The 24,363-nt window shown below is 47.9% G+C and overlaps 1 protein-coding gene and 1 non-coding gene across 3 annotated transcripts in view; both read right to left on the minus strand.

Annotated features, from left to right (window-relative positions):
• LOC135817373 (fibrillin-3-like) overlaps window positions 1-23,186 on the minus strand; it is a 45,068-nt gene extending 21,882 nt beyond the window's left edge. For both annotated transcript variants that reach the window (XM_065330547.1, XM_065330546.1), the window contains exons 1-43: window positions 22,693-23,186; window positions 20,273-20,395; window positions 19,436-19,832; window positions 18,840-19,086; window positions 18,324-18,489; window positions 17,896-18,018; window positions 17,347-17,472; window positions 16,844-16,963; window positions 16,490-16,615; window positions 15,893-16,083; window positions 15,261-15,376; window positions 14,714-14,833; window positions 14,269-14,489; window positions 13,874-14,059; window positions 13,290-13,412; window positions 13,020-13,058; window positions 12,714-12,764; window positions 12,409-12,492; window positions 12,060-12,168; window positions 11,509-11,642; window positions 11,087-11,215; window positions 10,810-10,938; window positions 9,881-10,015; window positions 9,418-9,546; window positions 8,979-9,107; window positions 8,576-8,704; window positions 8,219-8,344; window positions 7,788-7,916; window positions 7,376-7,504; window positions 6,981-7,109; window positions 6,535-6,663; window positions 6,098-6,226; window positions 5,657-5,785; window positions 5,328-5,453; window positions 4,915-5,040; window positions 3,702-3,830; window positions 3,191-3,319; window positions 2,663-2,791; window positions 2,086-2,214; window positions 1,661-1,789; window positions 1,301-1,429; window positions 490-618; window positions 103-231 (exon numbers count right to left, since the gene is read on the minus strand). In XM_065330547.1, the coding sequence (XP_065186619.1) occupies window positions 103-231; window positions 490-618; window positions 1,301-1,429; window positions 1,661-1,789; window positions 2,086-2,214; window positions 2,663-2,791; window positions 3,191-3,319; window positions 3,702-3,830; window positions 4,915-5,040; window positions 5,328-5,453; window positions 5,657-5,785; window positions 6,098-6,226; window positions 6,535-6,663; window positions 6,981-7,109; window positions 7,376-7,504; window positions 7,788-7,916; window positions 8,219-8,344; window positions 8,576-8,704; window positions 8,979-9,107; window positions 9,418-9,546; window positions 9,881-10,015; window positions 10,810-10,938; window positions 11,087-11,215; window positions 11,509-11,642; window positions 12,060-12,168; window positions 12,409-12,492; window positions 12,714-12,764; window positions 13,020-13,058; window positions 13,290-13,412; window positions 13,874-14,059; window positions 14,269-14,489; window positions 14,714-14,833; window positions 15,261-15,376; window positions 15,893-16,083; window positions 16,490-16,615; window positions 16,844-16,963; window positions 17,347-17,472; window positions 17,896-18,018; window positions 18,324-18,489; window positions 18,840-19,086; window positions 19,436-19,832; window positions 20,273-20,395; window positions 22,693-22,798 (5,872 nt within the window). In that variant the 5' untranslated portion in view covers window positions 22,799-23,186. The remainder of the gene's footprint in view (window positions 1-102; window positions 232-489; window positions 619-1,300; window positions 1,430-1,660; window positions 1,790-2,085; window positions 2,215-2,662; window positions 2,792-3,190; window positions 3,320-3,701; window positions 3,831-4,914; window positions 5,041-5,327; window positions 5,454-5,656; window positions 5,786-6,097; window positions 6,227-6,534; window positions 6,664-6,980; window positions 7,110-7,375; window positions 7,505-7,787; window positions 7,917-8,218; window positions 8,345-8,575; window positions 8,705-8,978; window positions 9,108-9,417; window positions 9,547-9,880; window positions 10,016-10,809; window positions 10,939-11,086; window positions 11,216-11,508; window positions 11,643-12,059; window positions 12,169-12,408; window positions 12,493-12,713; window positions 12,765-13,019; window positions 13,059-13,289; window positions 13,413-13,873; window positions 14,060-14,268; window positions 14,490-14,713; window positions 14,834-15,260; window positions 15,377-15,892; window positions 16,084-16,489; window positions 16,616-16,843; window positions 16,964-17,346; window positions 17,473-17,895; window positions 18,019-18,323; window positions 18,490-18,839; window positions 19,087-19,435; window positions 19,833-20,272; window positions 20,396-22,692) is intronic.
• Trnac-gca (transfer RNA cysteine (anticodon GCA)) lies at window positions 2,359-2,430 on the minus strand. Its single transcript has one exon. It is a non-coding gene; the product is annotated as a tRNA-Cys (tRNA).
• Window positions 23,187-24,363: the final 1,177 nt, after the last annotated feature.

Consider the following 24,363-nt stretch of genomic DNA (forward strand, 5'->3'; position numbering starts at 1 on the left):
GAAGTCACACCAAGTTGTGCGCATGTGCCACAGCACATCACAATGTGCCTACACTAGGTGTTAGGGCAGTAGATGGTAGCATTGCTTGCTGTGCTTCCTCACCCATGGAGCAGTTTGTGCCGACATGTCCCGCAGTGCAGTTGCAGTAGCCATACTTGCTGTCGCACGCAGCGCCGTTCTGACACGCGCATGTTTCCTGGCAGAACGGGCCGTACGTTCCAGGTGAACATGCTGTAGAACCACACAAACAAACAAACACACACACACACACACGTAAAATGCTTATTGTTTGGAGCAAGAGTAATAATGTTCTTTATATCCAGGAAAAACTATTATCAACAAGGACATCTATTTTAAGGTAACAACTCTCATTCTTACCCAAGTGAATGTTCGAATCCCCTCCCAGTCCCATTCTGTGTCAAGTCTACTACACGCCCAGCCGCTCAGTAGCATACACCAAAGAACACACTAACTGGACACAGTGCTTACGTTGATCGCAGGTGACACCCTTGTAGCCTGGCTCACAGTCACAGAAACCAGTGTCTGGCTCACAGAAGGCGCCGTTCATACACGTGCATGTGGACACGCAGTCCTGGCCAAATGTACCGCTGGGGCACACTGCAAGAAACAAGAAGAAGACGTAGACAAGGACATGGTCACACTAAGTTCAAAATGTGTCATAGCAGGAAGCAAGCAACCCATCTATCACGGGTGTGAAAATGCAGAACAGTGTTGCTAAAAATAGAAGCTAACTTTAATAGGCGGAGGGCTCAGTATCATCAGAATACAACCGTACACAAAAGGCACAACGGAGGTTTACAGAGTTGTCGCAACTCAGAGTTTCTTGCTCAATGCAATCATCAGGCGACTGTCATCAGTACATGTTCAGTGGGACTTGGCCAATATAATACAACCATATTAGGCCAAGTAAAAAAAAAAGCTAGATGATCGTCCCCGTCCGCCCCAGTTTTTGTCAGCGCCCCAAGAAATATTTTATTTTTTAAATCGTGAGTTCTACTATATGGACCACATACTACTAGTATATCACAACGTCAGTATCGATCTGCTGAAGAAAGAAAAAGAAAAAAAGAAAAAAAAAGAAAAAAAGAGAAAAAAAACCTTGATGTTGTTGTGTACACTGTGTGCATGAGAGGGTAAAAAGTAAAAAAATAAAAATAAAATCCTCCCGCCCTCCCCGATTTTTCCAAAAAAAAGGACGATCATCTAGTAATTTTTTTTACTCGGCCTTATAGTTTTTAGTACAGCTCAGTCATCCTAGAAACCATGACATGTTTCATACCTTCACTGCAGTTGGCACTGGTGTAGCCCGGTGTGCAGGTACAGGCGCCGTCAGTCGGGGAGCAGGCAGCTCCATTCTGGCAAGTACAGACACCGGGGCAGTTTACACCGTATTCGGTAGCGGTGCATCCTAGCAGTCGGAACAAGCACAAAGTCAGCACAGATCATCAGCTTGCGGGATGGGTTCAACTCCAAGCAAGACACAGTTACGGCATGTTGAGGATATATAAATGTACTGACACACATAAGTGACTGGTTGGATCACATTTTGTCAAATGTACTTCAAGTAGGAGTCATGTACACGGGCAGATGGACTTAAGGATGGATGGACACTGAGACAGGCACAATCTCGATGTCTTACCTTGATCGCACAGGGCACCTTTGAATCCAGCCATGCATGTGCACGAGCCAGTGACATGATCGCATGCCGCACCGTTCTGGCAGAGACACGGGCTGCTGCAGTCTTGACCGAATGTACCAGCAGCACATTCTGTGCAAAGAACAGACAGACACCAACATAACCCAGTTGTAACTTGTGACCAAACACTTGAGCAGCAGCTACAGAACGCACTATATCACTGCAGAGTATTATGCTCCAACATCATACATGTCTACGGTACACACATATCATACTGGGTACTTACTGGAAAGTTGACGACAAAGGAAGTTACCAAAACACCTCAAAATTCTACGAAAATTAACAATATCGGTGCGACTAGAACGAAATACTAAATGCAAGTGTGCAGGCAGTTCTCATTACGGCTTCATTCATGTGTTCTCGCTTACTCTGGTCGCAGAGCGTTCCTCTCCAGCCAGGTGCGCACGTGCAGTGACCCGATACGTGGTCGCAGAGTGCTCCATTCTGACACTGACATGTCATGGCACAGTCTTGTCCATACGTGTTTGCTGGACAAGCTATTTATACCAGCAGTAGCAGCACACAAAGATAAGATTTGGTACAAAAGAGAGAGGAGACTGCCTCGATCACATACAAGGTACAACCCTTGGTTTGTTGGATTGGATGCAGCAGAACTATGAACAAAGAGAAAAAATGTAAGCAGGGCACACTCGGAGTTGAACCAAGGACCTCTCGATCTGCAGTCGAATGCTCTACCACTGAGCTATATGCCCGCACATACACTTCTGTTGTCTCTTCTCCCCTACGATATGTTCCATTCGAGGCATATAAGGGGATCCCTTTAAAACGTTACCAAAAGGGTGAAGTAAGTGTATCAGTGTGTCCATGCACAGTCATACATGTCACTAGACATGCTTTGTTAGTCTCTCCTAACTCTTCATTGGTGATCATAGGGTAGTACAAGTGGCTCTCGCACAAAGTTGTGTTGAAACAATTGTCACCAACCTTGATCACAGTTAGTGCCAGTCCATCCAGCGGTGCATGTACATGATCCGTTGACGTGGTTACACTGGGCACCATTCTGACACTGGCATGGTGACGTACACATCAGACCGAACTGATTCGACGCGCACGCTGTACATTACCAACACCGTGAAAACGCACACCGGGTCATGACCGGGCAGAAACAAGCGCACGTGAGAACTTCACAACGGGATGTCCCTGCAAAAAAATTGTCTGAGAACGAGCCTATCTGTAGTAGTAGTAGTAGTAGTAGTAGTAGTAGTAGTAGTAGTAGTAGTAGTAGTAGTAGTAGTAGTAGTAGTAGTAGTAGTAGTAGTAGTAGTAGTAGTAGTAGTAGTAGTAGTAGAATTTATTCATTTTACTAGGGAGCTGTAGGTATGTTCTACATCAAAACTGTGCCTAACACAAAAGTTTGAGCCATCGTTGGTTCGTATCAGGTCCAAGTGAATTCTTCGCAATAACACTCCTGCCAGCATTCTACACGGTGGCTGCTTGTCCATGACTACTTACGTTGTCCGCAGTCAGTTCCTTGCCATCCGGCTGTGCACGTGCACGTGCCGTTGACAAAGTTGCAGCTGGCGCCGTTCTTGCAGTCACACGTCGAGCCGCAGTCCTGGCCGTAGGAACCACTGCTGCATTCTGCACAGTGCACAAAACAACAGAGAGATCAGTTGAAAGAAGATGATAACAGGGTCCTTACAAGGCATGGCAATTGCCATTACACTCCATAACTAATAAATGTCACCTCTAGTTCGCTCCACAAGTCAAAATACAGCATAGCATGTGTGGCAAATCTGTCTCCCAATGCCTACCTGGGTATATACTGCCAGCCACAAGCTCTTCCCTAGCTAGACAAGAACCATTCACTTGTTCAGTGCACCACATCTTAGTGTTTATCTCACGCACACACAATAAGAATGCAGCGCTGCTTATTGGAGGGAGTCATAAGATAACAATTTGAGTCATGAGATAACGACCCAAGTTATAAGATAACAACTTGGAGGCTGGCTATCACACTCACGCTGGCCGCAGTCGGCGCCGATGTAGCCGGGCGTGCAAGCACAGGCACCGTTGGTGTTGTTGCACTGTGCGCCGTTCTGGCATGTACAGCTGATGGAGCAGTCCTGTCCGTGGGTACCACCCATGCAAGCTGTGCGCGGGTATAACAACAACAACACACAGGCACATAAGGTAGTAAGCGCAACAGCAATGATCCTGTACACAGTGTAAAGTGTGAGTACAGCACATGTAGAGGAGACGGCTCGATACCGGGACGTTTTAACAGCCAAATTTGTATAGACCCAAACCGATCATCAGCGTTGATTTTTCACTCGAAATATGTTTGTGGAAGGAAACTGGCATGTTGAAGTTTGCTCTGGGGCCAGAGTCAATCGAACTGAGCCACTCCTTTGTGTTGACCCATTGCCTCCAAGTTGCCCAATTTTTCGCTTCAAAAAAGTTCAAATCAGAGGTGGCTCCAAACCGGACACGTTTTAGAGTGCACGTCAAATTCACTCTGGGTCTGAAATTAGGTAATTGCTATCGCTCCACGACGGCCAGTACAGAGTAACAATAAGCCTTGTGTGTGCTTCCATTAGTTTTGATTGGTATGCGGTGCTTTATTGGCGAGAGGCGAGCCGCTGTTTACCTGCGACAAGAAGTTGATTTTTCGAAAGTCGTAAAACTCAAGTCGCAGTGCGAAGCAACACGTCAAAAACTCACCTGCTTGATATGGCGCTTCTGGTCATCGCAGAGCCATGAAATTTTGGCTCGGAGTATAACACATAGTAGTCTCACTGTGACATATGCTTTCTAATCAAAATACCAAGAGAGAAAGTGAATATTGAGTCCGTTCCGGTTTGCAACCGGTGTCCTATTTGAAACCGTCCCCTCTACAGCACATGTACAGCACATGTACAGCACATGTACAGCCATGTGGTCTCCACACCGCCACTCCGGAGATCTACAGGTTGCCAACATCTACAGAAGATGATGTGATGTCCTATCATTGGTGATATCTGTACCATTCCCCATCCTAACCTATTCCCTTACCACTCCTCCCAGGATAACACAATGCAGGTCAACCTTAGGCGGAAACGTTCCCCAGGTAGAAAAGACTGCTACGGGTTTGCATTGCAGAAGGACATATAATATTACATGGCGCGGATGTGAAGTCACTCCGCAGGTCAGTTGAACATGGGCCTATGGCTAGTCTTAGCACACAAAACGCTTACCTTGACTGCAGTTGATTCCAATATAGCCAGGGCTGCAGGTGCAGTGGCCAGTGGCCGGGTCACATGTACCCTTGTCGCAGACACACATACTGGTGCAGTCCACGCCAAAGCGATCCGGCGGACAACCTAGAACAAAACCAAGCAACATCAGCAACTCGCTCATGGACTTTAAGAAGGGCATGCGCCAAGATATGGATTGTTGGGTACACATACATTTCAAGTCAGGTCACTACTTTCTACCAATACGTGTTCAGATATGTTAAACTTGTATCAGTGAATGTCATGTGTTATGCATCTTCCTGCGTTCTCCCTTTTCTGCTCCCTCACTGCGTCTCTGTCTCACACCCATTTCATGCACCTTCACCCATGCTCTCCCTCACTCGTTTCTGTTCTTGTCTCGGTCCTAGTCTTACCTTGATCACAAGCAGTTCCCATGAAGCCAGCATTACACGTGCAGACACCTGTCGCGTGGTGGCAGGCACCGTTCACACACTGGCACGTGTTGGCACAGCCCAGACCGTACATACCAGTGGGACATTCTGCACGCATACATGTACATCACACGCATTGGCACACGACGGACAGATATTAGCCTGCATGCAGATTCCAACTTTAATCACACTATCACCAAATTAGGACTACGCCAACTCTATCAGAACGTTGATTCTGCTAAGTACACACAGTCATATGAGCCCAAGATTCAGCAAGCATGGCTCCATCATGTCCTGTGCTGCAGGCTTACCGTTCTCGCAGCTGCTGCCCGTGTATCCGGTCGTACACGTACAGTTTCCGTACACATGATGGCACTGGGCGCCGTTCTGGCACGTGCAGTTCTGCGCACACTTGTCGCCGTATGTACCGGTGGAGCAGGCTGTGCACAGGCAATACCAACATGTCAAACAAGCTCAGGCAACTTCAGCATGCATGCTGAAAGAGCTTACAACATAAAATCCTCATTGGAGAAGGTAAATACATGAACATACTAGTACAAAACATCAAGCATGAAAGATGATTGTATTGGTTTATTTATGACAATAATTTTACCTGTACAAGAGGCTTCGTACTTCTTAAAAAAAAAAGCATGAAAGAAACGACAAGAAAACTGAGTGTGCCACTGTTATGAGTTAAGTCGCACAGTGCCGGTCTACGAGACAGGGAAGCACTGAGATAGGGCTGGACTTACGCTGTGAGCAGTCGATGTTTGTGTAGCCAGGTGTACAGGTACACACGCCGGTGACGTGGTCGCAGGAAGCGCCGTTCTGGCAGGAGCACGACTGAGAGCAGTCCAGTCCCCACGTGCCGGACGGGCAAACTGTACGCAGACATCAACAAGGAACATAAACAATTACATTAGGACAGACGAGATGCACACACACAGGATGTATCTAGAGTTGGGCAGCAGCATCAGTGCAGCCGGTCCGGCCATGACTGGACCTTATCTCGAAAAAAGGTTGACCCGTCCAATTCGGGACAAGTGTTTTTTTGTGTCAATAATGTCCATTTCTATCAAAGTACCCCATTTGGTCGGACCACCTGAAATCCCAGTGCTATGGCCCTGTCAAGGTCATGGTGTGAATTGTGAATGGGAAGGACAGAATACTTATATGATGAGGTTCTTACCTTGGTCACAGGAAGTTCCCTGAAATCCGGCAGTGCAGGAGCAAGCGCCGGTGACCGGGTTGCAGGCCGCGCCATTCTGGCAAGTGCAAGTATCATTACAGCCCTGGCCAAAGCTACCGGTAGGGCAAGCTGAGACAACAAAAGTCAAACACCGGCCAAAATCAATACAACCACCCGGCGATATATTACTTTCAAAATTATTACATGCACAACTGCATTGTGGATCGCCACACAAGTTCTGTCAACAATGCAGGGAAAGTGGTGGGCTGGGGCGTTATTCACAGATTTGTTATGAAATGGTAGAGTACAAAAATGGATCATGCCAAGTACCCGCTGAAAGTCCCTACACCCATAATTGCTAGTAGGTATCTTCAGGTTATAACCTCTTTCTCTCATACACACACACATCACCACCACTACTGTAGTGGCAGTGGTAGTGTACTTACGCATGGTGCACATAGTGCCTGTGAAGCCGGGTGTGCATGTGCAAGTTCCGTTGACGTGGTTGCAGCTAGCGCCGTTGCGACACGTGCATGGCTTGCTGCATAGCGTTCCGTACGTGCCCGGGGGACACACTGGGTACAAACACACATACACACACACACACACACATCAGATGCATGAAGGGCATATATCGGTCCGGGATAGGCACACCGTCTAGTACATTCACAACCAGGACTGGGATTCAAAGTGAAGATATTTCTTGCTGTGCCTGCAGCCACCGCAGTTGTGAGTAGGTGCGGATGCATGCATGCGTGTGGTGTGTTTTTGTGAAGCAACGTAAAATATACATTTGTAAACCCACTGCAACCCATTGACATACATACATACGCACACTTACTTTGGTCACAAGTAGCACCAAAGTAGCCGTCCGTGCATGTACACACTCCACTGATGTGGTTGCACTGCGCGCCATTCTTGCACGGGCACACGCCTCGGCAGTCCTGACCAAACGAGCCAGCTGGACAAGCTGCACAGTGCACAACAGAAGAAAAGAAAAATTATTTTCATATCCAAGAGCATGTGACTGCCATAAGAATCCCATACACTGTTCCTGTGATCTATAGTGAGAACCTGAAGGGGTTATCTAGAAGAGAGATCATGATCTAGAATCAGATGAACTCTTGTCTTTTTCACAAATTTCTTTCTGCTCGCTCCAAATACATTGTACATTGAATGGCACGTAGCGATGCTGTTTTGAGGCATCCATGTGTGATATAGACGCCAGGGCATTACAGAGCGGTATAACTTACGCTGAGCGCAGCTTGTTCCTTGCCAGCCGGGTGAGCAGGTGCAGGTTCCATCGACATTAGAGCACTGTGCTCCGTTCTGGCAGGTGCACGTCTGGTTACATCCCTGACCCCAAGAGCCAGTCGGGCACGCTGGACATACACAGCAGTATCAACGACAGAGTAGGATGATGGTGTAAGTCAATGAGCGTGACTGTTACAAACTAGCTCAGAGCATCAACACACACGCACTCTTTCATTTTGTTTCTTTCTCCCTCTATTGTTGCCATGGCTGACTATCACCCATATCCCCTTCTCCTTGGCTAGGGCTAAGCGATTGTGAATAAATAAATGCCACATGTAGCAGTAACAAGATCTTAAACCCAACACAGTGTTGAACATTGTCTGGAAAGAAGTCACGTAGATCGCCTATCTAAGATGTGACTGGAGCTTACGATTTGAACACAGAGTGCCGGTGTAGCCCGCCGCACAGGTGCAGTGTCCATTGGTGAAGTCGCAGGCCGCTCCGTTCAGACACTGGCATGGGGCGCAGCCAACACCAAACGTTCCAGTGGGGCATTCTAAAACAAACACACACAAATGCACAGTTAAAAATTCACACCAGGAGCAAGTAGAACATTGAATAGTTGGTGTGGATACCACTGGCACTTCTGTACAAGACCGGATTTCAGAAGGGGGAGGGGGGGGGGGTGGCGTTCAAGAACACCAGGGTTATGCCTATGTCTAACAACCGGAGGGGAATACTGCTCATTGGTACATGTACAGTCAGAGAACGTATGACTACAACGTACGGTTCTGGCAATTGGTTCCAAAGTAGCCAGGCAGACATGTGCAGGCCCCGTTGGTGCCGTTGCACGTTGCTCCGTTTTGACACGTGCAGCTCAGCACACAGCCACGGCCATAACGATCCGGAGGACAAGCTGTAAAGCAAACAAACAGAACAACAAGACAACCATGACCCATAACTTTAACGGTGCCAAGTTGCCCCACCAAATGCCGACTTGCCAGGAGCTTGCAAAGGTTTGCTTATCATGAAGACAGGGTGAAACCAGTAACATGTACACATTAGGCCATGGTGTGATCAGGATGGTACCTATTGTTGATAAGCAAAGCAATGCTGTGAACTGAAGAATCATGTGTTTGAACAGGAAAAGCAAGAGGTTTTGCAAGTTGGTAACAGCTCAATCTACTTACACTGATCACAGACAGTTCCCATGTAGCCAGCAGTACACGTGCAGGCACCTGTGACATGGTTGCACACTGCACCGTTCTGACATAGGCATGGTGATGCGCAGTCCTGGCCAAACGTACCAGTCGGACAACCTGTACAGTTGAACAGAGCGACGTGATGACGACAGCAAACCTCAATGCACTGACAAGCAGTTGAAGTGGCAAGCATAAAAATCGCTTGAACCTGCTTTTCAAGCTATGATTGTGCCCACTCAAATCCCATTCTATGAAACCAGAGGAAAGCAGTGCCAAGTGTGGCATGTTTCGCCTTTTACAGCTTGGTGCGAAAGCAGTTGAAGAGCTTCCTAACACCGAGTAAGCTACTATAATTCTGGTTTTTCAAGTTGTTATACAGAATACTGGCAATATCATTGCTGCAAAAGGCACACAGGAAATTGCTTACTCTGTCCACAGTCGGTTCCCGTGTATCCAGGTGCGCAGGTGCAGGCTCCGGTGTTTGGATCGCACGTCGCGCCGTTCTGGCACTGGCACATCTGGGAGCAGTTACGACCATACTGAGTTGACGCACACCCTACACAACACATGCACAGCACGGTGCACACATAGGCACAAACACTATTGTCCAGTGACCAGGGCAAGACGGAACACAATGCAAATATCTGCACCAATGCTGGATACAAAAACAAAACAAAGTCAACACTGCCTCTTTCCAAGCACCAACACACACTCAGAGGATTTCCCGCATTGGGATGAGAATCAGAAGCCCATCCCCTGAAAGTTTGATGTGGTTGGTTGGTATATTTTATTTTACTTCACCAGAATGAACAGGCATTGCTGCCTTCTTGCCTGGACAAGTGGATTGTCCAAGCTCTCACATAAAAACGAATATCTACTTATGGACATACCGGTGTTACAGTCAGTTCCGGTGAAGCCTGTGATGCTTGAGCAGTTGCACGCGCCGTCCACGTTGCTGCAGGTAGCCATGTTCTTGCAGGTGCACAGGGACGTGCAGCCCGGGCCGTAGGAATCGGCGGCACAAGCTGTACAGAACAGTGCACAGTCAACACAAACACATCATTCCATCTTAGCCATACATGTACATACCCATTAGCCTTCTTATCTGTACAGGTTTCTATTGCCTTCAACAGCTCAACATAGCCTGGCTAGACAAGTGCTCAGCAATTCACACAGCACAATACAATACAGTCTAAAGAAACACACTAGTTCAATGATCAACTGTACACTGATCAGTAAAACGTATACTTTATAATGTACATGCCGTGAGTGTTAGCCTAGTGCTATCTGTCACCCTGTAACGCCAGTAATCAGCACTAGTTCAGTGGTGCCCACACACACAGTACATGCAGGGTGTACTTATTGCACATGACTTGACCCCATGCAAGCATAGTTCACCAAAGTATGCATGCCCAGCACAGCATCTCACTTCTCACCCTGGTGTGATATGTCTCACCCTGGTGTGATATGTGGCAGCACAACCAACCATAATGTTTAGCTAGTTCTGTAACATTGCCCTGGCCACACTAATTTTCAGCAAAGTACAGTCTCCCAGTGGCTATGTGCCTACTTGCCAGTCAAGGTGCCATGGGGTTATCACGCAACCACTATTATTTGTGTTATCGGCCTTTTCACGATGACATCATCAAGCAAGCTTGGCTAGTCTTTGCTTAGGCCAAATGGAATGAAGAATGAGGAACGAGCGGGGTCAATGAGGTGCTAATATGCAACCACTGTAGGACATAATCCACTATTGGTGCTGGACTTGCACTGTGCAGTCTCCTGTCTCCTGATGGTGGTGTGCCTGCTGAGGACTTACGGTTTTCACAGCTAGTGCCGATGAAGCCATCCGTGCAGGTGCATGCTCCACTCACTGCGTTGCAGGCAGCACCGTTCTGACACGTGCAGTCGGATGTGCAGTTGCCACCGTACTTGCCAGCCATGCACGCTGTTACGCAACCGCACCAACAGGACAGAGAAACACCACTATATTGAGTGAGGGTAGCATACTAGTATTATTTCTACAGTAGAGGATAGCGCAATACTGCCAGCACAGCACACAGCCTCGAATAACAGTTACGAGTAGAACATCTTACGATGGCAGTCAGTGTGGTTGCTTGGTGGCAGGTACTGTCCAGCAGGGCAGCTGCAGACGGCTGTTCCCAGGTTGTTGGTGCACGTGTGGCTACAGCCTCCGTTACCAGTCATACAGGGATCGGGTGGAACTGCAGAAGCACAACAACAGCCAACCACACAATGCCATCAGTTACTTGGCAGAGTCTCTCTCTCTCTCTCTCTCTCTCTCTCTCTCTCTCTCTCTCTCTCACCCTACCTCCCTCCCTCTTTATCTCTCTCTAGTTATTGATTTCACAAACCCAAACGGAGAAGAGAATGAATCCAGCTATGACTGTGAGGCCACCCATCACTGATATCATGCAATACAGTCTAATATGTATGCACAAGCTCAGATCACATGCACATGTACACACAGAGTATGGGCATACGTCACAGTACATACGTGTTGGCCGCATAGTGGTGATCTTGAACTGGACGCAGAAGCGTATGTCACCGGCACACTGCATGTAAAGCTGAATGGTGCGATTTTCCACGGTCATCCAGGACGCCGTATCGTGGACGTTCCTTCCAAATATGCTAAATCACAGAACAAACACACGGGATAGGAGCGTGAGGAGTAGTGAGTATGATGCGGACGGAGTGCAATGGTTTGAAGTTGAGAGAATGCATCTCAAACATTACAAGTTGAGCGTTGGTGTTACACATCATACAATATCCGGTTTAGTGACTGCAGGTACTAGTGCATGTATTACAGTACTGGCTAGAGAAATCCAAATCCAATCTAAAATCCAACCTCAAATCCAACCTCAAATTCAACCTCGTGAATAACATAGCGCCGGGTGCTGCTCAGCCCTAGCGCTACCTACACTGTTGTGTGCACTCGAATGCGGCTTTACCATGTTCATGAGGTTGGATTTCATTGAGTAGCTCTGGAGTACCTACAAGTACCCATTGGTAGGGTTGGATTTCATTGAGCAGCACTGGAGTACTTACCCATTGCCAGTCACGTAGAAGATGTCGCCGGGCACGGCAAGCTGGTTGCACGAGTCTCCTCCGACATGGTACCAGATGTTCTGTTTGATCTCGTTGCATCCGCTCACGCCTATGGAATCACACACAGAAAGAGCCAAGAAAGGCTTCAACTACAGACTCTTTGTTAGCTCAACATGCACGTCTGATATTTAGAAGTTCATTTCCATTGATATGCTTGAATAGCTTGGATCCAAAAGAGATTTTCAACTTTCCTACATTCGGAAACAGTCCCAGATGAGCCCCTTAGGGTTACTGAAGCCTTCCATGTAGCACTAGAAATGTGAATAAAGTACGTGTTGTAAGAACTCACCTGCTCCATTGAACAGAACTGGGTTGGCAGTTGGGGTGAGCATGGCATCCGCAGCGGTCGGAATGTGGAACGTGGGAACGCCACCTAAACCAAAAACAGAAGCCACAACCCGCACATGAAACGTCACACCATACTCATTGGCGGTCGAGAAGCTCCCACGCTGGCAGAGCATGTCTCTGTATCGGATGCACTACACTCTGGTATCGTCTTGGGTAATCATATCACATGATCCATGGAATAGTAAGACAGAGAGGCCAAGCTATAAAGAATCACTGCAGCAATGCACTATGAGCACGGTGTCTTACCAAGATTCATGAAGCTTCCCAAGCAAAATGTTGGTGTACAGACAGGCGGAGCTGCAGCAAAAGACAAAAGCAAATTCAATTCACAGAGCCGTCCTGAACGTCAAGGCGGTGCAAATATCTTGCAAAGCCAGTACGAGCAACACTGTCATATGTCTGCATGCAGAACTTTCATTCAACTACTGTCTATCAATGCACATGTTTCAAAGCCAATGACATTATAGACAAACTGCTGCAGTGTGTGAGAACATGCTTGCGGACAAAACACCAGTCTGGCAAGGATCTATGCTTTGTACTGTCTAAACTCACGTGTTGTAGGGGCGGTTGGATCAGTTGGAGGTGGAATTTCTGAAAGAAAAGAAGCAGTGAGAAACACATGCTAAGCAAACATTCACAGGACTAAAACGTGAAAACAGAGTTAGTGTATTGCAAACACAATTCTACAAAACTACCCCCCCCCCCCCAAAAGGCTTCATTCTAGTTCTGCAGATGGCTACTTGAGCACAGCAGGGTAGTCCATGATCGCTTGGCAACAGAATGACCGGATCAAACTGCTGTGCAACACCGCTCAAAACGTACCTGTGCAGGCATGACCATCGGCGGCGAGCACCCAGCCAGTTCGACAAGCGCATGTGAAGTTGGTGGCGTGGGGAATGCAGATCTGAGCGCAGGCGTTCTGGTTCAAAAAGCACTTGCGATAGCCTGCCAACAATAACAACAACAAGACCAAAAACATATCATTGTCACGTCAGTCCGGTGGTCTTAAAGTCAGAACCACAGTACAACACTGAGCCGAATGTTCTGTGTCGTCCTTGCACATTGTTAAAAGCAAGTAGATGTTTTAAGGTCACTGTTTAACCTATTTACATGTCCTGTCATGAGCCAGGGGGGGGGGTCAATCAGAAGCCTATTGGAGCCCCCCCCCCCCCCAAGACAGGACGAAAGGTACACAAACAACAAGATAGGATACTTCGTGAAATAATCCAGCAAGCACACACACCACCTAACATTAGAAATCACTTCGAGTGTTGGCCGTCCGCAAAGTTCACAGCAATCTTGATCCAAACAACCCAAAAAATCCTGCACATGTAGCTAAGTTGAGCGCTACCGTCAGACAACCAGCCTCGGAAAACAAAGCAGCTACACCAGGACATACTACTGACCATCACTAGGTTGCTTGAACGGATGAACAACTTTAAGCGACTTCAGCGCCTGGAATATGCTCGAGGAGATGGTGGTGCTGTCCTGCCTGGTCTTGAACCGATAGCGCTTTATTCTGTTGCTGCTCAAGTACCACAGGGACTCCTCGAATGTTGTGATGCCAGTTGGTGAAACGACTTGGCTGTGATCTGCAGTCAATCAAACAAAACATCAGTACACAGTAGCACAGTGAGCATCTACGTAAGTAACCAGGGATCAAACATAACAGGTGTGTCCTTCTTGTTGGCTGGTAAGGTCTTGCAATGGGTTGCGATGCGCGATTGCTTTTGGTTTGCAGATGTTGCCGATGTCATGCAAATGTGCATGCATCCAACACACCAGCAACAATTCCACTTACTATAGACCTGTTGCGTTGTCAGATCCATCAAATTGATACTGTTGATATTGTTGAAGTGGCTGTCGGTCCACATCAATGAGTTGGCCTCGAAGTCAATATCCAGAGAAGAGATAGAGGCCATGGATTTGGCAACGTAGTACACCTTCAGCCCCGAGGCATCGTTGAGGTTAGCAACTAGAATGCGAGGTGTGCTCCCTCCCTTTATGGCAAAGTAGATTTTGCTATGGACAGTGAACGAGAGGTCAGAAACAGATTTGTAGTACTAGTCAACACACTTGGAATTCAGCATAGCCTGTGCAATTGGGCAGACTGTGACACAAGTTGGGACAAACTGCGATGATATCACTTGGGAGCTATGTTATAATAATAATAGCACACGTGTACGAAGAAAATAGTAGAAGTTAAGCTAAGAGCAAAGCCGTCAGAACACAGCATAGCTACGTACTTGTCATAAGGGTCCACCATGAGGCCTGCAGGTGTTCCACCATTGGTCAGAGAAGAGCCAATGGTCATCATCAGACTCCAGCTACTGCCATCCAGTTCACATCGGTAGATCGCATTGTTGCTATACAATACAAAATGATGCACAGGGGGGGGGGGGGAGAGAGAAAGAGAGAGAGAGAGAGAGAGAGAGAGAGAGAGAGAGAGAGAGAGAGAGAGAGAGAGAGAGAGAGAGAGAGAGAGAGAGAGAGAGAGAGTGAGAGAGAGAGAGAGAGAGTAGTGAATGAGTGGGAAAGAGAATGGTGGTAGGGGTAAGGTGTTAGGGGAGGAGGAGACAAGCAGATATGTAGAAGGCAGCCAACAACGCAAGTCGCATTGGCAAGACGTGCCTGCCGCCATCAGGACAACGATGAGCTTGCCGTGACAAGGACAGCCATTAAAACAATTTGACACGCCCTTCCAACAGATACAGAGACCCAATTTCCAACACCGCACACAAACAGACATGAATCTATCAGTGGAACCCAGCATTGTTTAACTGCGCAACTAACCCAGCATCAAGGACAAGCAGTTTTCGGTGGTACCAGTCCACACGCATCGCTGTGACCTGTGAGCCAGTTCCCATCGTGCGGAGAGTCGTTTCCCCGGCCCCATTCTGGATATTGGCCTGCGGGACATTCAGCACAAACAGCGCCCGGCGACAAAAAGATACAGAGATCATTCCATGGCCATATACTGTAAGGATAAAATGAGCAAGAATGTGCTCATAAACTACTCATTGGAAGGAGTAGGGAGCCAAGCTTGGTAAAACAATGTGTGTGTACGATATGCACCAGCACGCGTATACACACCTACACGAGTGGCGGTTCTGAACGGTGAGTAAAGTCATGCCACTAAGCTACAGTCTCTGCTAGAAAGCTGATGGTCAACAGAAGTAAAAGAATGACAAGGACGATCCGTTAGCATGGCCGTGAATTTCCATCCACATTCTCAGCATTCTGGAGAAGGGCCGGGGCTTCGCAGTATAGTGTGCGTAAATCAGATATTCCATACGCAGGTACACAGAAGGAATTGTTTAGCCACAGCATGCAGAGGTCTGCGCTAAGTGATTCAGTACATAAAAGCCATGGGAAGACAACGCCATGCCACCATGCCCTACATGTACTGGATTGCATGTACTTGCCTTTGCCAGTGCTGACGTGGATGTAGCCGAGTAGGACCCATACGCGTAGAATGCCATGCCGGTAGCATAGTCGTAATCGCACGCATGATACCAGCCGTAGAACAAGCTGCGGATGTTCTTGAAGTCTGTTCCGTCCGGATTGATACGGCGCAAGTATCGCCGGTCGGCAAAGAGCAGGAAAGCAGTCGCGTCTGAACAGAAGACGACGGTGAGAAAAATTCACAGGGCACGTTACAGGCAAAGACCTCCACAGACTCGGTGTGCTGTTTCATACAGCGCCACATAGTCGAGGAGTATCGCAGTTGTTGTTGTGTGATACATACAGAACACAGTGAGCGAATATGCTAGTGGAATACAGCTGACTTATCAGGCCTGTAAGGAACACTAATTGAAATTGGGACCCTCTCCTCCTCCCCTCCTGCAACCCTTCCAAGAGGCTGATATTTCCAGAAAATAACTAATAATTCTACCATTGGATGAAAGCGTTCAAGGACGCCTCACACTTTCCAATGATGTGCATGTGTTCAACGTGCAGCTTTCTTTCTTAAATGCGTTTAAAAAAGTCTACCATCAGTTGACACGACCCAGCCAACTCACTGGCATTGACACATGACCTGCCGTCAGTCCCCAGCGAGAAGTTAGCATGGCACACACAGTAGAATGTCTTGCGGAACGTGCTGGTCACGCAGAGCTGCTGACAGCCGCCGTTGTTGATTGAGCAACCTGCAGCATGGGGTCAAACAAAGCAATAATGAGCATGAGGATGTAGATTAGCTCCTCACTCTCTTTGAAGGACAACTTTGTCTGACAAGAGCAGCTACAAACATGTTAGCAAACATTCAGTCCTTTCGAAAATGGAAGTACCAGCTGTGCACTGCAGAATCCGTTGGTAATGGAAAGTTGTCAAGGGAAACTCATCAGGACTACACATCACTTGCGCGTCACACTGACCTTCACATTTCCTGCCGGACACATCCAGGAACGTATCACCCGAGCAGGAGCATTCAAAGCTGCCAATGGTGTTGGTACACGTCTGCTGGCACGGTGTGCCAACCTGGCATTCATCAATATCTGCACACAAATAAGCCGGACACCATAGTACACCTCGAGGACAATGCAAATACACTGAATGATGCAAATACACTGAATGATGGAAATACAAATGATGCAAATACAAATGAAGTACTTGTAGATGTACATGTGTGTACATAGCATGATGTTGAGAGGATCCCTTCGAAAGGTCCGATAGCTGTTGTATTTCAGTTACAGCTTAAAGGTACTATGCACGAATAATGGTGAGGCATAGTCACATATACAGGTGCTAAACGTTATACTCGGGGCACTAAAACAAGTCACAATGAATGAGTGCGCAGAAGCCATCTCCTTGCTCATAGTTATACTGTCTGGGCTATGCTGCAGTGTAAACCTGTCAGCGAATGCTTGCCAACACCTACCAGTGCAGGTCTTGCCATCGCTGAGCAAACGGAATCCCGTAGGGCAGCTGCACTGCGGAGCGCTCGTGGCACTGAGCGAGCAGTGGTGGGAGCAGCCTCCGTTCGTACTGCCGCACGCCGACAAAACTGCACCAGTGGAGAACATTGAGAGCATACACTACTTCAGTACTGCTAATGGTAAATGGGGTACAGTATTCTTCTGCGGAACACATCCGGATGCAAAGCACATGTAGGAGAGACTACCAAATCTGTGGACAGTAACTGGAGTACAAGCTACTACTATAATAGGTATTTACATGGGTTTAGTACAGTTTGTGCAGCACACCCATACCCAGTGCATGATAAAGACTAAACATGTCGCTGGGATAGGTTAGTCATGTTTTCAATGACAGCATTTCATCGCAAGTCTCCCCCACACGTGTTTGTCTCCATAGCATAGTTGGAATTCTTTAGTCTATGATGTACAGTGCTGTCATGCGGATCCAAGATGCAATGTAAGGAATGCATTTTAGTTGAGGTCCATCTTGAAATCGGCGCTGGTCAACTCACATGTACATGTTCTGTTGTTCGAATTCAAGGTGAAGCCCGAAGCACAGGAGCAGTGAAATGAGCCGACTGTGTTTGTGCAGATTTGATCGCATCCGCCGTTCTCCACTCTACACTCATCACCATCTAGAGGGTACACAGCAGGAACAGCAGCAGCAGCAGCAGCAGGAACAGCAGCAGCAGCAGCAGCAGGAGCAGCAGCAGGAACAGCAGCAGCAGAAAACACCGTGGTCAATTTATGTGAACTGGACATACCTTGGGCACGGTACTGGCAAGGGGACGAGATAAATTTTATGCACAAGAACTTGCTGATAGAACTGATACCCTGCCAATCGATCTGAGCAAGTCACTGCAGACATGTGGCAGTGTGCATTGTAACAGTCAGAGGCATGCCGGACGCACTGATTTGCAAACACTGGTCGTCCACCTACCTGGCTGCGCGGACTTCTGCCTTGTGGGATGCACAGCGTGTACATCACCGGGCTGCATGATGCCAGCCCTGAGCACCACGCGGTCCATGGCTCCGTTGTACTTGCGCCCGCTCTGAATGTAACCCGTGATCCAATCCGTGATGAACATCCGGTCAACAAACAGGGTCTAGACGAAATAATTCACAAGCACATTTAAAGGAATAGAAAAAAAAGGTTTAAAAAAAAGAAAAGGATTTAACGGTCATGAATTGCATTAGCCGGCTTCCAAAAAGATCCAACATGCATTTGTAGAACCCTACTAATCACTATAATGGTATTGAACTTGTTATTGTGCACGGAGACCTCTCCAAGTCTCCTTCAGCACTAAGGCTATAAAACTCGCACATGCACGTGCTCCGGAACTACATTGTTCATGTCCAATCATGGATGTGCAGATTCTTCGACTTTAGCCTGCACAGACTGAGGCATGTTGTAGCTTGTGCAGACATCTCAATTTTCACTTTTAAACTATCTTACCATGGCATATGGGTGCTGGCCCGGGTTCCTCCAAACAATGGTGCGGCTGCTGCCATCCAGGTTTGCCGATTCAACAATGTTTAGCGTGGCGTCCACCCAGAAGATGCGATTGTCGACGAAGTCTACAGTAATGCCGTTTGGCTGTGTGATAGCGGTGTTGACGATGACTTGTCGCTGCGAGCCGTCGTGCAGTGAGGCGCGCTCAATGCGCGGTGTTGCACTGTCCCAGTCGGTCCAGAACATGTAACTACAGACAGGAAAGTGAGCAGAAAAAAGGTGTTTAGTAAGGGACGCTGCAGTCTGCTCACGACACGGCTAACCAGACTCAGATGCAGCCAACCTTACACCTCACGCTCGGCCTAAACAGGTCCCCTTGCACTACCCAATACAACATTTCTCATAGAAAGTTTCCAAAAGTGACACCCGTCAATCAGGTCGTGGATACAGGACTAGTCTACGCACAGTTGAGTCATTGTGCATGCATTGTGCATGCATTGGCGTGCTGTGCTTGGTGAAACACCAGCCTGTTCGTTCTCCGGCACTCCGCTCTCCGGCGCCCGACAGCGGCAGAGATCGAGCAGCTTCTCTCTACTTACCCCTTGAAAGGATGCAGTGCCAGAGCTCGGGGTTTGGATATGCCACTGTTCACCAGTACGGTCTTACTCGTGCCAACCAAGCTGGACTTGTAGATCTTCAACTCGACCGCGTCGCTCCAAATGAGCGTGCGATTGAGCCAATTCACGGCTAGACCCTCGACGTGCGTGATCGACGTAACGACCTTGGTTGGCGGCTGTCCGTAAGAGGAGCCATCGAGTCTCAGCATTCCGATGAAGTTGTTCTTCGAGTCGGCATAGTAGCCCACGCCGTCAACATACAGGAAGTCACATGCCGTGATGTTTCCATCTCCAGTGTGTAGTGGTAGTCGGTGGGTCATGTCCAAGTTGGCGCGTGAGACGTTTTGGCCGTAAGCAAACATTAGAAACGGCGTTGGTGCTAGTTGCAAGCAAGGAGAGCACACATACACATTATACATATACAAGTCATTGGTCGGAACAAAGTCAGGAAGTGCAGCAAGGGCCAACAACACCAGTGCCAGTGGGGCGCTGGAGTGGCAAAGAATAGAGTCACAGTGACCACACAGCATAGCATCGGTGGAGCGTCTGTTGAAAGGAACACGCCAATCTCAACGCCAGCCCGACAATCTACCTGTGATAGTGATTAGTATGAATGCAGGCAATGTCATGTGATAGTGATTCGTATGAATGCAGGCAATGTCATGGTGTATGGCCTCTGCGCATGCAATAAGGCTACCCTCTGGCCATCAAGTATTTCACCAAACTACAACAATCATGATATTGAGCAGATGAGACTTCCAAGCAACTGTGACAGTATGAAAATGGTGCTCCACATGATGATTGCCGGATAATGCATACCTGGTGGTCGACACGACCAGCCATCCGATTCCAGCATGAAGCCGGGCAGGCATGAACAGCGGTAAGATGCCACTGTGTTCGTGCACACCTGACCGCACGTGCTGATGTCCAGACATTCGTCAACTACGCAGGAACAGAGAGCAACACAACAGATTCACAGAACAGTTATCAATATCTGGTTATACATACATGCGCGCACGCACGCAGGCACACGTGAATTCGCAACCCAGTAAACCAATTATTTCACGGTTAGCAAAGACAGTTCCAGGTAGTCGGAGATGACTGGCCGCACCGGTTACACGTAACAATATCGGCGGAGAACACAAAACTACGCTGGCGTAGTTCGCCTACCCTGTTACGAGCGAAATGATGAGGATCCGGAAGATGATAGGGCACCTCCTTGCTGCTGGCTATCGGGTCCACTACTGCGCTCCACGCACGTAGGCGTCATGCGTGTTCCGCCCCGGACGACTCTGGTCATCTCATGACAACGCACCGACCACAAAAAGGCTTCTCGCTGTTCTTGTCCCATACCGCGCTACAACCGCCTGGCCTGCATGGCCCAGCAAGTCGCCAAACACTGACTCCATGTTCACCACAAAATACTTGAAGCCAGCACGAGGCTCGAGGCCGAATGTCTTCTTTGCAGGCGCAAAGCCAGGGAGGATTTATGTGAATATGTCATATCCATGTATGATGTACTCACTGTACTGACAGTAGATCTACATGACCATGATGACTGTAACTACATGATTACGGCATACGGAACCATGGTAACTCGTAAGGTACATGCGCAAGGCAAGATTGGTAGGTACATGTATGATTGTAGGCTCCAACTATTGTAATCAAGACTTAGGCCGTTAGGGCTCTTCATCGTTCAAACACAAGAGATTAGTTGAAGTGTCCCATTGCATTAGATCATAATTAGAACGGTTTCTATCATAAATATTTTAGAGTTTTTCAGTGGAATTGTCATGGCGATGATGACGTCCGATCAGATCGACCATCTCCACGCACTACGTGACGTATGTAGCTATTCCAAACTCTTCGAAACTAATCCACCACTCCCATCGGGTGAGGTTGTGGAGTTTCGAGGAGCTTCGTTTTTCTGAAGAGGCCAATAGGGCCACCTCTTCAGAAAAAGGAAAAAAAGAGTAAATTATCCTGTCCGTTCCCGAAGGGAACTCACGACGGCCGCTAACACCCGATAAACCCTGTTCAGAAAAACGAAGCTCCTCGAAAAGTCAAAGAGTGACAATTCGAACGCGCCCTAAATAATTACTTGTCCAAGATTGCAAGGACGTTTTCTCGTGATTGTCATGACATCAGTTTCCGAATAACATCGCAATGGTTACGAAGGAAGTTGCCGGATAACATTACAATAACGTTACGAAGGAAGTTGCCGAATAACATGACAATAACGTTACGAAGGAAATGATATCAGAGTATCTGGAGTGAAAGTGCAACACTTCAGCAAAACGAAAGAGACCGTGAAACAGGAACGAACAACGAACAGCATGGACGGATGCTAGAGAGTCGAGTCTAAAGTAGAGACTAGTAGTAGAGTGAGAGTGTGGCGACTTGAAACCTACCTAGTAGATCTACCAGAACAGGGATTCTGCAAAATTCCGTGACAGGTAGCGTACAGAGATACACAAGACTAGTCATGGTTCTGTGACCGGTAGCGTAGGTTTACGGGGATACATGGTTTCGTGACCGGTCCGGTAGAGTAGTCTAGGGGGTACCGTTTTTAACTACTTTACCGCGTGGGTCACTCAGAAGTTCTGTAGAAGTGAAAGCATCTCCCTAAAACGCAGGTTTGTGCGAGTGCACTGCCATAATTATATCGAAAATGTGCGAAAAATGCTGCTTTTAGTGCTAGCATTATCCGCCAATGCCTACTGCCCACCAACCTTGCCTGGACGCGGGTTGGAAGTAATGAGCGGGCAGTCAGTTATCTTTTTCGTAGCTACATGACTATAAAATTTCTAAACAGGTAGCGATTTTGGTGGTAATGTTATAAGGAAGTAAGTTAGTTGCACACTCCAATGTGGGGAGAAACCAACTTCTTTCTATTTTGCCTGCATGCAGATTAAAATTGCCGCAAAAGTCATTATACGAGCGAGATCTACAATGACGCACCACTCAAATCCACACACTTGCTGAAAAACACACGGAGCTTGGCTGAATTTGTCTGCACTTTGTCACATTACCGAGGTCGCATCATTAAATTTTGTGAGAGGCAGTTTAATACTACATGTACATGTACATATAGCCAATTCCACAAAGCACAACCCTAGTAACCCTAGTAATCAATCAGGGTAGTGGTTGCAGTGTTATGCTCGGTATGTGCATCCACACATTTCAAGAAAAAACTGAACGCTGAATGCTTGATTCACAGAGTGAACCCGGACACTTACCATCGCTCGTCTGTCCACAACACGTAGACACAGTGATAGCCATCAGCAGTACTGCACACAGGCTGCGAGCATTCCACCACCGCGATCCGTGTGCTATTCTCGCCATGGCCGACGATCAGCCAGATCACGCTCGGCTCCGAACAAGTGGCAGACTGGCCTTGAAGTTTCCAATAGTAATTCGGCAGTTTTAGTCCTTCCCTTTGAATCGTTTAGTATCTTACCGACCGAGTCGACAACGTCAGCAGAGGCTAGTGCAAGATGTGGGATTGAGACGTCTTCAATATCACTCTCTGTGTCTCTCTGCACCTACCACAACGTCTATTTCATTCAGGATGACTCTCGGACGATCCGATCAGGGTTTCTACAGGAAATCGAACGGAGCGAACTAGAAGAATCCACTGGTTTACTCAGCAGATGGTTTGCGCAACCTCTCTCCCAAGACTATGGAGGCAACCTACTACTGTTTTTCAATCCAACATGCTTCTTGATGATAAACGACGAGGATATGACCGGCTGGTAGTAGCGGATCAAAGGGTCGGGCGAATTGGGCAAGTTCGCGCATGCACGTCAAGGGATAGACAGACGGAGCTTGCATGTCAGCAGAATCGTGAGCATGATGAAGCTAAGGTCGGGATGGGAGGAGCGAGGGTAGGCCTCGCATGTATGCTCGGCATATGGGCATGTCGCCGCTGCAGCGTTTGACATGGAAGTCGTGTGCGTGATGCCACCTATAGCCACAGCCTCAGCTGTGCATGTGACGGGCCCGTCATCGACATACCCACCCGGTCGTAATACCAATAGCAGAGACAATACGATACAAGGGAATCGTGACGTGGTCGTTTTTCACAAACCGTCCCGGATATGCGAATGCGGTATTTGGCCAGGATGGGCAGTGAGTCGGTGCACGATCGGCCTTTTACTGCCCATGTCCGGTATTCCCTGGCATCGGAATCGTAATCCCATTCGGGCATGAATACCAATGGGCATAGATACTAGCAGTAGTCATAGCGGATCACCCCGGATCGTCGAGCGTCGCATAGATTACTGCAAAAGGCCTTAGCTCAGGGTGAGAAAATAGCATGGCTTGACAGGTGCCACTAAGATGCCACGCGAACTGAGTGCATAGACTTGGTAGCCATGGATCAGACGAGGCTGATGTGCAATGGTTTGTGCGTCTCTATCACGGATTATGCCTGTGCCTATGGCCCACAGCGAGGTAGCGTTGTCAGACGGTCTGACACTGCTTGACGGGCAGCGTGTCGGCTCCGAGTCCAACATGTTCAGTGCAACCTTCGGATTTACTCGTGCATCTTGCAGCAGACAAGAAGCACATACACGTCTCGCCTAATTTGGTACGCCCAGGCACTTCGCACATTCTTGGCGTCACTACTTAGCAACGAAAGATGCGTCGATGGCGAGCGGCAAACACTTCATTGGCGACTAAATTAGGTCATTGTTTATGTCCAGTGGAGCTCTGCATGTAACTGGATGAGGTTCAGGCCTGAGGCAGTGAGGGAACAACAGTCAACAGTTAACTGTCAACCACGGGCAACTGCACATGCATGTCATGCATATGCTAAACATGAAAGGGAGGTAGAAATTGCAATCGTCATGTGCAAAATTTCGTTCAGCCTGTGTACTGTCCAGGCTAGAGGATACAGTTGTGGACAT

The sequence above is a fragment of the Sycon ciliatum genome, chromosome 5 (genome assembly GCF_964019385.1).
Source record: "Sycon ciliatum chromosome 5, ocSycCili1.1, whole genome shotgun sequence".
Lineage (NCBI taxonomy): Eukaryota > Metazoa > Porifera > Calcarea > Leucosolenida > Sycettidae > Sycon > Sycon ciliatum.